The 13,840-nt window shown below is 45.0% G+C and overlaps 1 protein-coding gene across 1 annotated transcript in view; it reads right to left on the reverse strand.

Moving 5' to 3' along the window:
• LHFPL4 (LHFPL tetraspan subfamily member 4) overlaps positions 1–6,830 on the reverse strand; it is a 29,120-nt gene extending 22,290 nt beyond the window's left edge. Inside the window, exon 1 of the mRNA XM_007075505.3 lies at positions 6,417–6,830. Within this exon, the coding sequence (XP_007075567.1) occupies positions 6,417–6,822 (406 nt within the window). The 5' untranslated portion in view covers positions 6,823–6,830. The remainder of the gene's footprint in view (positions 1–6,416) is intronic.
• Positions 6,831–13,840: the final 7,010 nt, after the last annotated feature.

Here is a 13,840-nt window from a genome sequence, read left to right on the forward strand (position 1 = left end):
TCCCTATTCTCTATCAAATGCTGCGACTTTTTTGGAAGACTTCCCTGGCTGTCCTTAACTGTGTCAGAAGTCCCCTTTGTGCTCCTAGAATACCCTGTGCTTGACTCAGTCATTTCATGTGTCATGCACAAAGTGATGATCTGTCTTCTTTCCTGCCTCTCCCATTACTCTGTGAGCAGCCTGGCAGCAAACCCTCATACAGATCCCCAGAGCCTAGCATGGGGCTTAACACACAGGGGAGGCTGTCAGTAAAGGACTGTTGTGAGAAAGAAAGGAAAGGTGTAGGGAGAGAGGGTGGAAAAAAGGAAAGAAAGAAGGAAGGGACAGTTGGGGGAGGAAGAAAGACAATGGAGTGGGGGAAGAAAGAAATCCCCCTAATGTGCTCAGCGGGACATACACATACAACAAAGATGTACTGGGGGTGCTTGGGTGGCTCAGTTGGTTAAGTATCCGACTTCAGCTCAGGTCATGATCTCTTGGTTCATGAGTTCGAGCCTCGCATCGGGCTCTGTGCTGACAGCTCAGAGCCTGGAACCTGCTTCAGATTCTGTGTCTCCCTCTCTCTCTGCCCCTCCCCTGCTCTCACTCTGTCTCTGTCTCTGTCTCTCTCTCTCTCTTTCAAAAATAAATAAACATTAAAAAAATTAAAACAAAGGTATATGGGATGAATAAAATCCCAAACCAAATCTGAAACAAACCCCAAAGTAATAGGGAGGAGTGTGGATACACACTCTAAGGCTGGGAAGGCTGGAAGGTGCTCACCTCAGGATCACCAACCCCCTGCTGCCATCCCCACCTTCAGTCTCCCCAGCACCCACACCACCTCCCACATCCTATTCCCTGCGGTGACTCCAGCACCCAGGCAGTGCCTGACACTGAGTACTGAATGAATTGTGGTCAGAATCATCTCCCTTCTGTGGAAAGAAGAGCCTCACTCTGTGATATGAACTTGTCTCTTCTCTCTGTGACTAGGTTTTTTCATCTGTAAAATGAGGCAGTTGGGACAGCTGATTTGTAAGACCTTTTTCAGCTGACTGTTAATGACTTCTCGTGGCCTTTGATCATCCCAGCAATCCAAACTCTCCCACCTGAGCAGCAAGAGCTCCTCCCAAGCTGCTCTTCACTCAGACTATGTCACAGGAATGACATAACCATTTATTGAGTGCCTGTTGTACACTAGGAACACATTCAGTGATTTACACCCAACATGGTGTTTATTTCTTTCTACCACTTCTGAGATAAGTACAATAATAATCTCCCCAAGGCACCTGGCTGGCTCAGTCAGTGGAACATTCAACTCTTGATCCCGGGTTGAGTTCTAATCCCATGCTGGGTATAGAGATTACTTAAAAATAAAATCTTAAAAAATAATAATAATCTCTTTTTTACAGAAAAGAAAACTGAGACAGAGAGGAAACCCACTTATACAGGGCCACACATCTGGGAAGGAACAGAGAGAGAATTCTAAGTCCTCTGCTCTAAACCACTACCCTACTCTGCCCCCTCGGACTCTCAACCAGGCTTCCAGCCTGCGTCTCTACTCCAGCCAGCAACCCCCACTTGGCTAACCTCACCCAGCCCACAGGTAAACACTGAGTAGAGAGAGCTGACAGCTGACAGCCGTACCTTGTAATTTCTGTATTCCTCCCCCAGGTTCCAATTTGGTGGTAAGAAGAGGTACTAGATCCATTTAGATTTGCGTTAAGTTTCAGCTCCACCTTTTGACAGAAGTGTGACCTTTGGGCAAGTCGCTTCAACAGATGAAGAGTAAATGACATAATGGATATGAAAATGTCTAGCCCGGAAGCTGGCACATTATGTGTTCTCTCTAAGTGGGAAAGACCAGGTAAAGAGTAGCAGAGATACCATGAGAAGTGACCACTAACTCCATGAAGAGCCACGTGGGTCTTACAGCCTCTCCACTTAACATTCGAGTCTTATGCCAAAAACCTCCCACCATTGCTCCCATCATTAATGCTCCTTTATAAATCCTTCATAAATCCTTGGGCTTTAGAGTCAGACAGACCAAGTTACAATCCTAGTTCTGCCACTTATCATCTTGGACAAATGAATCCTCTTTGAGGCGCAGTGTTCTCATCTACAAAATAGTAATAATAGTACCTACTGCATAGACTGTTGTGAGGATTAAATAATAGTATGCATGTAAATGTTTATTTATTTTTATTTTATTATTTTTTAAGTCAGCTCCACGCCCAGTGCAGAGCTCAATGCAGGGCTTGAACTCACGACCCCGAGCTCAAGACCTGAGCTGAGATCAAGAGTTGGACACTTAACCGACTGAGCCACCTAGGCATCCCCTGCATGTAAATGTTGACATGGCCGAGCATACAATGAAGGCTCAGAAATGTTAACTATTTTTCCAAAATAATAATAATAGCTGTAGTAGCTTTGAACTGCTTACTGATTAAAGTCCAAATATCCGACACAGTATTCAGAGATTGGCACACTGTAACCCCATCATTTCTTCCTCACCTCTCCTCCCACTGCTCCCCTATGTGGATGTCACACTCAAGCCTGATGTGGCTTTCTCACTTCTGTGTCTCTGCCCATGGTCTCCCTCTCCATTCAGAATGTTCTCCCATAGGGGCGCCTGGGTGGCTCAGTCGGTTGAGCATCCGACTTCAGCTCAGGTCATGATCTCACGGTTCGTGAGTTCGAGCCCCGCGTCGGGCTCTGGGCTGATGGCTCAGAGCCTGGAGCCTGCTTCTGATTCTGTGTCTCCCTCTCTCTCTGCCCCTCCCCCATTCATGCTCTGTCTCTCTCTGTCTCAAAAATAAATAAACATTAAAAAAAAAATTTTTTTTTAAAAAAGAATGTTCTCCCACACCTCACACCCGTCCACACCCTCACTTTCCACTCAAGCCTCACCTGCCAACTAAAGGGCCACCTCCTCAAGTGCCCTGGGTTTCCACAGCATTTATGATCCAGCATATATTAGTGCTCAGACCCTCCAGAGTGAGGCTTCTTTCTGCACCTGTCTTATCAGAGGTCACACTTTATTTCCCTTTTTAGGAAGTGACCTGTCTCCACTATCCGTCCATGTGGGCATGTGACTGAGGCCTTAGACAAAGTCATATTGGTTAACTAAGTGATGAACCTGTGGCCAAAGCGTGAGCCAATGAGAATCAGCCCTGAAATTTTGCTGGAATCACTAACAGATGTCCTTTTCCCACAGGCATTGCTAGGCTAAAGCAGTATAAACTCAGAGCTGCTAGTAGCCTTATTTATCACCTTCAAGAGAGAAGTGGACTTTAAAATGATGGAGCCAAGAAATGGAGACAGACCTATTCTAAATGGCATTATTTGAGTGTCTGGATCCATCTCTGCTTGAAGCAAGATAGTATTTTTTTTTTTAGGATTTTATTTTTAAGTAATCTTTATAACCCAACATGGGGCTTGAAGTCACAACCCTGAGATCAAGAATCACACAGTCTACCAGCTGAGCCAGCCAGGCACCCCTGAGGCAAGATACTCTTGACTTTTAAGTTATGTGAGCCAAAACCCCACCCTCTTTATTTTATTTTATTTTTATTTATTTAAGCCATCTTGAGTTGGGTTTCTGTCACTTGTCATTGAACGAATACTGCCCAGTATAGTGACCCAACTAGATGGTAAGCTTCCTGAGAGCGAGAATTGCGCTGTATAGCCTAAATCCCTGGAGACCAGGATGATCTCGGTATTGCAGCAGCTAGCACAGGGATGATCACAGAATAAGTAAAGAATAAATAAAGGAATAGGTATCTTTACATCTTCCCAATAGTTCAGTGTTCTGCACTTAGAAGAGTCTAAATAGGGGTGCCTGTGCGGCTCAGGTGGCTAAGCATCTGACTTCAGCCCAGGTATGATCTCACAGTTCATGAGTCTGAGCTTCACAGTGCTGAGCCTGCTTAGGATTCTCTCTCTCTCTCTCTCTCTCTCTCTCTCTCTCTCTCCCTCTTTCTCTCTGCCTTTTCCCCACTTGTTCTCTCTCTCTCAAAAATAAAGAAATAAACTTTTAAAAAAGAGCCTAAAATACTTGAATAAAAGTTCACTTGAACAAGAATTCTAATTCTTACCTGATATAAACAAGGCCCTTTGCTGCTCTGTGGTTCCTCTGAGAGTGACCGATTTCTTACTTTCTGAATAAAATGATCTTGGTGAAAGAGTTGTTTTAGGAGACCCACAGGCCTGAAAGAGATACTTTCAATCCACTAATGTAACTGGTTAGTCTCCCACTGTAAGGGTGACAAAACTTAGATTTAAGCTAAAAACAAGTGCTTAATATTGCAGGGTGAATCACCCAGACAAAGTCAGACAAGACCCTATCCCATGACTCATAGTCCAGTGCTCTGGCTTCTGTCCTGTTGTCACTTTATTAAACAAAGTGGATCAGCCACTTACCCAGAGAACTCAGAAATCTCTAAGCAAAATGGAATAAACTGTTCACCTCTGCTAACTGGCCTCCTCAGCCCTCAGGTGGGGCAACAACACAAGGGAAAGAGCACTGGGCCGGGAGTCAAGACCTAGTTTACTCCACTACTGGCTGTGTGACTTTGGGTAAGACCTTTTCTCTAGTTTTAATCTCCTCTCTTTAAAATGGAGGGGTTGGGAGGGTGGGGTTTGAAGGAGCTTATCTCTATGATCCCTGAAATTCTATAATTACACAGGGTTATTGGACACTTCATCAAATCCCAAAGATTAAACCCACATAAATTACAGAGACTTGGAAGGTCAAGAGGTCAGCAACCCATCTGCAGACTCCAAATTAAGGCTGAGGAACTGAGAATTCCAGATGAGAATATATTCTTTCCAGCTTGCTTTTGGAGGAAATAGAATGAAAATAGATAAAATCACCTTCTGGGTACCATGGAGAAATATGGAGAGATATCTCCCACACACTACAATTCTTCTTCCTCAACTTCAAAGGTCCTAAAAGACCCACATCTAAGTAGATGGAGTGAGACAGATTTGAAACAAGCTCATTAGGATGTCTTCCTCTGAATTAACACAGCTTTCTTCAAAGTAGTCCTTTTGAGAGTAGAGAAAACCCTTCCAATGGGACAGTAATTCCTCCCTCTACTTGTAAAAGTCCTCTTGGGGAAGCAAACCAGCCTCATGATTTTGCCTTCATACCTTGGCTCTCATCACAGGTGACAACTCCCAATTTGATCACCTATTGTATTTTCTATACTTGGCCCTAAGTGACTTTCAGCCATTTCCAAAAGTCATATTCTTCCTTTAAAAGATGGAGGTTTCCGTCAATGATGATGTTCAAGAGAACACATCTCACACTCCAAAGAGAATTCCCTCCAATGTTTTGAGCAGTGGAATTATCAGCGAGTGATATAACACCTCCTGTAGGGAGTCTCTTTTGAAGAGGCTCACACTTGTTGAGCGCCCTGAGGTACTTATTTTGAAAGACCATCTCTGCTGCACCTCATCACATTTTCCCTTCTCTTTCTCATCCCTGGAGAGCTCCAAACTTTTCCTAGCCCTCCTCCCCCATTCCTGTTATATCTTGGCCTTTCCCCAGCCCAACTTTCTTCCCTGCCTGCAATTAGGCAAATACCCAAGTTGCTGAATCTTCAAAATCTGCCTTCGATCAAAAGATAGGTGGGGATGGGGACACTAATGGATCCTGGAATACAGTCTCAGCAGTTCCTATTTCCAAAAGTCCCTTCTCTGGTTCTTAGGGTAAGATGTCTGTCCTAGCTAAACATTTCAAAGGGTCCCAGGGACTCATTCCCATTGGGCATAGTACCAGAACCTTTCCTGCATTGGGTGGGGGTAGGAGGTGGAGATCTGCCCTCCCAAGACCCCCATGTTGCCAAATTCTGTCAACCACCCACATTTCAAACACTAGATAGACACTACAGACAACCTCCTATTACCTTCCTTTATCTTAATATAGAACTTTAAAGTTTACAAGATACTATTTCATTTGTTCTTGGAAACTTCTCCATTGTTTTACAGATGAGGAAACCCAGCCTCAGAGAAATAAAGTGAAACACCCAAGTTGATAATGTCACCAAGATAAAGGTCAAAGTTACATCTCTTGATTTCCCTCATCTCATGCTTTTCTTGATGCAACAGAAATTGCTCACTCCTAGAGTAACTCCTCGTTCAGATAATTATCTCCCTTAAGACAGCCAAAAGAGACTCTCAGAGACTCTAACATAACACTAACCCATCACTAAATGCAGTCTGCCCATATCCAAGCACACACATTCAAAGACCCAGTTCTAAGGCTCTACCTACTGCTCCAAGGTGTCTCTCTCTCATAAATCCCCTCCCCAGTGGCTGCCAAGGAGGTGTGTCTTTGGATAGAAGAGCAGAATCTATCTCTGACCCCTCCAAGAAGAGGTCCTGGAAGGGGTCAGAGGGTTCTAGGGGTCCCATCCCCACCTTTCCCCTACCTGCCAAGAGCTGCATCCAGGCGCAGATCTTGTAGACCGTGGCCGTGTTGCAGAAGAAGAAAAGCGCAAAGCAGGTGATACAGCCGAGGATCAGCACCATGGAGAGCAGCACGAAGAAGGCGGCTGCCTTGAAGGCGCCGGACGGGATGGTGCTGAAGTCGGTGAACGAGCCGCGGCAGGTAAGCTCGCGGCCCGCCAGCCCGCTGCCCACACAGTAGTGGAAGAGGCCGAAGTAGCCAGGCTTGGGGGTGCTCACGCTGTCGCCCACCCAGTAGGGCTGGATGAAGACCACCACGTTGATGATGGCGAAGCAGATGGTGAAGATGGCCCATAGCACGCCGATGGCCCGCGAGTTCCGCATGTAGTGCTCATGGTAGAGCTTGGAGGCCTCCTGCGAGGGCAGCATGGTGCCCGGGGGCGGGGCCGGCGGCGGCGACGGCGGCTGGCGGGGGCCGCCGGCCCGGGACCGACCGCCGGGCTGCCGGGCTGACGGGCGGGCGGGAGCTGGGGACGCACGCGAGAAGCTGCCCTGAGCCGAAGAACTCTCGAGGGCGGAGCCTGGGGCGGAGCTGGGGGGAATCAGGGGGGAGTATGGAAGAGCTAGGAGAGGGTCCTGAGTGTTGGGGCGGTGTCTAGAGGGGGCAAAGATCTCCGATTGGACCTAGGAAGAGGCCATGTGAAAGTTGGGGGGTTGGGATGGGGGGGATGGGATGTGGATATGGGAGATGGAAGTGGGGGCTGACTAGAAAGTGGTCATGGGGGTGTTGGGAAGGGGGTTTGGGGACCAGAATTGAGGGAGTAGGAGGGGACCATGGAGAGATAGAATGGAAGCTGAGGACCGGTATTGGGGTATATTAACAGAGGCGCTGTAAATAGGGAGCTTGGAAGGGAATTTGGGGACAGGTATTAGGGGTAAAAGGTTTGGTATTGGGTGTCTAGAAAAGCGCTGTGGAGAGGGGGGTTGGTGCTTCTATGAGGGGATAAGAAGGGGATACACAGGGGCCTGGGAAGGTGATAATGGGGGCTGGGACAGGGAGGGTGAAGTGCAGGAATCAGGATGAGGCTAGTGGGGAGTCGGGCGCTGGGACTGCAGAGTCTGAACACGGGGCAGGGGTTTTGGGGGGGTCCCCTAGAAGACAGGACTGGATGTAGGCTGGGGGGGAGCCTAGGATTGGCGGGCCAGGGCTAAGGAGAGAGGTTTTCCAGGCCAAGGGGACGAGGGACCAGGGCCGGCAGACAGCTCGGGCCTCGAGGGGCGGGCAGTGGGCAGGGGCTATCCCTGGGGCGCTGGGGAGCTACCGGGCCAGGGTAGGGCCGGAGGTGGGGGTGGGGGGCGGCTGCCCGGCTCCCAGGCCGGACGCGCGCGGAGGCTGCGGCCGCAGGAACGGGGTGCAGGGAGACCAACCTGGGCCCGGTCCAGAGCAGTGGGTCCGGGACTGGCACGGCCTAGGCGCCCCGGCTCGGCGCTCCCAGCAGCGGCTGCCTCGGCCCAGGAGGCGGCCTCCGCGCGGCCTCCATCTTGCTCGGGTTCTCCCCGGGGCGCGTTCCCGCGCCGAGGCGCGCGCTCTCGTGCACCGGCGCGGCTTGGCGGAGGCGCGCTCCCGCCGCCAGCGTGCGGGGCGGGGCGGAACGGGGGAGGGGCTCTCCAGGTACTGGCAGTCAGTGTGAGGGGTGGGCACGGACCTAGGGGTCCCCCAGCTTGAGCAATAATCCCTTTATACAGTAGGTTCTCTGACTTGGGGGACCCCCTTCTTCCAACCGGAGCTGCGTGGCTGTGGATCCCCGCAGAGCGCGTGGGAATGGGGGAGGGGCGAACGGAGTATTATTTGATAAGGTTTGAACTGCTCTCTTGCTCCCAGTACACCTTCCCTACAACCTAACACAGTGCCTCAGGTTGCGCCATTACATTTCCAGCCCTTTGGGCCTTAGAGGCATTGAAGGTTCCCAGAGTCTCCTTGGAAACTGCCAACATCCCTGGAAGAGGGAACCCCCTAAAGTGTTAGCATCCCACGCCCGCGATAGGGATTCGTTGGCCACCAGCGGAAGGAGTTGGGCCTGGAGAACAAGATCCAGGGTGAGTATGGGGGACAAGAGGGAAGGAGGCTGGGAACATGTCGGTTTCCCTCCCTACACTCTTCCGAGTACCTGCCATGAAGTGAGCACATCAATAAGATGTGTTAAAGAGCGAAGCGTCCTATTCCAAGCTTATGGTCAGGCCCAAGAACACCCTGGGGGCATTCCAAGGAAGCCAGTGAGGGTCATTTCTTTCCCTGAAGGGGAATAATTTTTGGCTTAAGATCTGCCAAGATGATATGGGTTGGCACCCAGACAAACCCTGACTACTTATTTACTACCCCTGTGACCTTGCACTTGGGCTCTCTGAACCTGTTTCCCCACATCTAAAGTGGCAGACTAAGCCCCACTTCCCAAGCATGTAAGGGAAAGGGGTGGGGTTGAAAAGAATCTCTGTCAGTGGGTTCCAAACACAACACCCTACACAGGGGCCAGTCTGATGAAATTTGCATCTATCTTCAGAAAAAAGTAATCATGTAACGTTGCCAACTGTCTTTTCCAGGAGAGACACTGTTGTTGTTCTTCTTCTTTCTTTTTTTCCCTGAGATTATGTACTTCCTGCTTTCTTGGTGTAAAAATTCCTTTTTAAAGAAATGTTGATGATAGTTAATTTGTTCTTAAGTTTGTTTCATGATAGTTTTTTCTTAATGTCCTCATTTTGGCAAAATAAAAAATGGGTAGTGTTATTTTTCATCCCAAATTTTATTGTTTTTAGAAAAAAAAGTTTATTAAGAAGGCTTTGAAATAAAAAAAAAAAAAACTCTTAAGGGTCACCTAGGTTAAGCATCTGATTCTTGATTTTGGCTTGGGGCATGATCTAGCCTGCATAGGGCTCCATGCTGATAGCGGGGAGCCTGCTTGGAATTCTCTCTTCCTTTTTCTCTGCCCACCACCCCCCACACACGTGCGTGCTCTCTCTCTCTTTCTCAAAATAAGTAAATAAACTCTAAGTAAATAAATAAAACACGATACAATTTTCTAAACCTTTCAGTCAGTTCAGCAAATATGTAATCAGCAATTTAGCTGTGTAAGATTAAAGATCTGTTACTTTATTTAAAATAAAATATATTTCAGTTCTTTAAATTTATTCCATAAAGTACATATTTCCCTATAAATTATCTTTCTCAATGTGGCCTCTTCTCTCCCTCTAGTTGTGTGGAGTTTATCCTCTCAGTTCTCAGGTTGATTTCTTGGTTATTCAGAATGATTTGATAGTTATCTGGCTGTGTTGGAAGAATGAGTTGAGCCTAGGGTCCTCCTACCAGGCTGCCATCTCTCTATCCCAAATTTTAAAACAAAATGATGAGGCCCATGAAATGGGCTCCACAATTTGGGCAACTCAGACTCATATGAAGTCATGTCATCTGAGCACAGGGTGCTCGGTAAATTTGGTTTCCCCTCCATTGGTTCCTTGTAGAGGGCATCCTGACTGTTTCCTGAGAATCCTAAGATCCTAGAATCAAGGGGTTGTATAGAGAGTCTAATTCTACACCTTCTCCCACTGGGCAGACAGAGAACAGAAGCCAAAGAGGGGACTGACTTGAACAAAGAGGTGGTTGATCCTGCCAACTGACTGATCAGCCTGAATCATTTATTCACCCATGCAGTAAATAAGTGAATGTCTTCTGTAATGTGCTGCACAGCACTGTGCTAGCCTTGGGATGAGATGGTAGGTAAAACAGATGTGATCCTTGCCCTCCTGGACCTCACAACTTCATGGGGAGATAGAAAGTGTTGGGAGGAGGAGAACATCATCCTCAAAGTCTCTTTTTTGGGTGCTCCTGGTTTGGTTACTATTCTGAACATAAGTTACTAGAGCCAGAAGCTCCATCTTTTCTCCTTACTCTTGAATTATTGCCTTTTTTTTCCCTCCTTTACTGCTGAGCCAAACTAGTCAGTTCCGAGTAAAAACCAAAAAAGTCCACTCACCACTCTTTTTTTAAAGTCTGGTTTTTATTTAATTTATTTTTTTATTTTACATCCAAGTTAGTTAGCATATAGTGCAACAATGATTTCAGGACTAGATTCCTTAATGCCACTCACCCATTTAGCCCATCCCCCCTCCCACAACCCCTCCAGTAACCCTCAGTTTGTTCTCCATATTTAAGTCTCTTATGTTTTTGTCCCCCCCGCCCCATTTTTATTTTATTTTTGCTTCCCTTCACTTATGTTCTTCTGTTTTGTATTTTAAAGTCCTCATATGAGTGAGGTCATAGGATATTTGTCTTTCTCTGACTGATTTCGCTTAGCATAATACCCTCTAGTTCCATCCACATAGTTGGAAATGGCAAGATTTCATTCTTTTTGATTGCCGAGGAATACTCCATTATATATATATACCACATCTTCTTTATCCATTCATCCATGGATGGACATTTGGGCTCTTTCCATACTTTGTCTATTGTCAATAGTGCTGCTATAAACATTGGGGTGAATGTGCCCCTTTGAATCAGCACACCTGTATCCCTTGGATAAATGCCTAGTCGTGCAATTGCTGGGTCATAGGGTAGTTCTATTTTTAATTTTTTGAGGAACCTCCATACTGTTTCCCAGAGTGGCTGCACCAGTTTGCATTCCCACCAGCGCAAAAGAGATCCTCTCTCTCTGCATCCTTGCCAACATCTGTTGTTGCCTGAGTTGTTAATGTTAGCCATTCTGACAGGTGTGAAGTGGTATCTCATTGTGGTTTTAATTTGTATGTCTCTGATGATGAGTGATGTCAAGTATTTTTCCATGTGTCTGTTACCCATCTGGATGTCTTCTTTGGAGAAGTGTCTATTCATGTCTTTTGACCATTTCTTCACTGGATTATTTGTTTTTTGGGTGTTGAGTTTGATAAGTTCTTTATAGGTTTTGGATACTAACCCTTTATCTGATATGTCTTTGCAAATATCTTCTCCCATTCCATCGGTTGCCTTTTAGTTTTGCTGATTGTTTCCTTTGCTGTGCAGAAGTTTTTATTTTGATGAGGTCCCAATAGTTCATTTTTGCTTTGGTTTCCCTTGCCTCCGGAGACGTGTTGAATGAGAAGTTGCTGCAGCTGAGGTCAAAGAGGTTTTGCCTGCTTTCTCCTCAAGGATTTTGATGGCTTCCTGTCTTACATTGAGGTCTTTCATCCATTTTGAGTTTATTTTTGTGTATGGTGTAAGAAAGTGGTCCAGGTTCATTTTTCTGCATGTCGTTTGTTGTCCAGGTTTCCCAGCACCACTTGCTGAAGAGACTGTCTTTATTCCATTGGATATTCTTTCCTACTTTGTCAAAGATTAGTTGGCTATACGTTTGTGGGTCCATTTCTGGGTTCTCTATTCTGTTTCATTGATCTGAATGTCTGTTCTTGTGCCAGTACCATACTATCTTGATGATTACAGCTTTGTAATACAGCTTGAAGCACGGGATTGTGATTCCTCCAGGTTTGGTTTTCTTTTTCAGGATTGCTTTGGCTCTTCAGGGTATTTTCTGGTTCCATACAAATTTTAGGATTGTTTGTTCTAGCTCTGTGAAGAATGCTGGTGTTATTTTGATAAGGATTGCATTGAATATGTAGATTGATTTGGGTAGTATTGACATTTTAACAATATTTGTTCTTCCTATCCAGGAGCATGGAATCTTTTTCCATTTTTTTGTGTCTTCTTCAATTTCTTTCATAAGTTTTCCGTAGTTTTCAGTGTATAGATTTTTAACCTCTTTGGTTAGATTTATTCCTAGGTATTTTATGATTTTTGGTGCAATTGTAAATGGGATTGATTCCTTGATTTCTCTTTCTGTTGCTTCATTGTTGGTGTATAGGAATGCAACCAATTTCTGTGCATTGATTTTATATTCTGCAACTTTGCTGAATTCATGGATCAGTTCTAGCAGTTTTTTGGTGGAATCTTTTGGGTTTTCCATATAGAGTATCATGTCATCTGTGAAGAGTAAAAGTTTAACCTCCTCCTGGCCTATTGGATGCCTTTTATTTCTTTGTGTTGTCTGATGGCTGAGGCTAAGACTTCCAATACTGTGTTGAATAACAGTGGTGAGAGTGGACATCCCTGTCTTGTCCCTAACCTTAAGGGGAAAGCTCTCAGTTTTTCCCCATTGAGGATGATATTAGCATTGGGTCTTTCATATATGGCTTTTATAATCTTGAGGTATGATCCTTCTATCCCTACTTTCTTATGAGTTTTTATCAAGAAAGGATGCTGTATTTTGTCAAATGCTTTCTCTGCATCTATTGAGAGGATCGTGTGGTTCTTGTCCTTTATTTGATTGATGTGAAGAATCATATTGACTGTTCTGTGGATATTGAACCAGCCCTGCATCCCAGGTATAAATCCCACTTGGTCATGGTGAATAACTTTTAAAATGTATTGTTGGATCCAGTTGGCTAATATCTTTTTAAGGATTTTTGCATCCATGTTCATCAGGGAAATTGGACTATAGTTCTCCTTTTTAGTGGGATCTTTGGTTTTAGAATCAAGGTAATTCTGGCTTCACAGAAAGAGTTTGGAAGTTTTGCTTCCATTTCTATTTTTTGGAACAGCTTCAAGAGAATAGGTGTTAACTCTTCCTTAAATGTTTGATAGAATTCCCCTGGAAAGCCATCTGGCCCTAGACTCTTGTTTTTTGGGAGATTTTTGATTACTAATTCGATTTCTTTACTGGTTATGGGTGTGTTCAAATTTTCTATTTCTTCCTGTTGCAGTTTTGGTAGTGTATATGTTTCTAGGAATTTTGCCATTTCTTCCAGATTGCCCTTTTTATTGCCATATAGTTGTTCATAATATTCTCTTATAATTATTTTATTTCTGCTATGTTCATTGTGATCTCTCCTCTTCTTGATTTTATTTATTTGGGTCCTTTCCTTTTTCTTTTTCATCAAACTGGCTAGTGGTTTATCAATTTTGTTAATTCTTTCAATGAACCAGCTTCTGGTTTCATTGATCTGTTCTACTGTTTTTTTGTTTTGTTTTGTTTTGTTTTGTTTTGTTTGTTTTTGTTTTCAATAGCATTGATTTATTAGAGCATTGATAAAGCTCTAATCTTTATTATTTCCTGTCTTCTGCTGTTTTGGGGTTTTCTTTGCTTTTCTTTTTCCAGCTCTTTAGGATGTAAGATTAGGTTGTGTATCTAAAACCTTTCTTCCTCCGTTAGGAAGGCCTGGATTGCTATATACTTCCGTCTTATGACTGCCTTTGCTGTGTCGCAGAGGTTTGGGGCTGTGGTGTTATCATTTTCCTTGCCTTCTATGTATTTTTTAATTTCCTCTTTAACTTCTTGATTAGCCCATTCATTCGTTAGTAGGATGTTCTTTAGTCTCCAAGTATTTGCTATCTTTCCAAATTTTTTCTTGTGGTTGATTTCGAGTTTCA

Source organism: Panthera tigris, chromosome A2, assembly GCF_018350195.1.
Source record: "Panthera tigris isolate Pti1 chromosome A2, P.tigris_Pti1_mat1.1, whole genome shotgun sequence".
Lineage (NCBI taxonomy): Eukaryota > Metazoa > Chordata > Mammalia > Carnivora > Felidae > Panthera > Panthera tigris.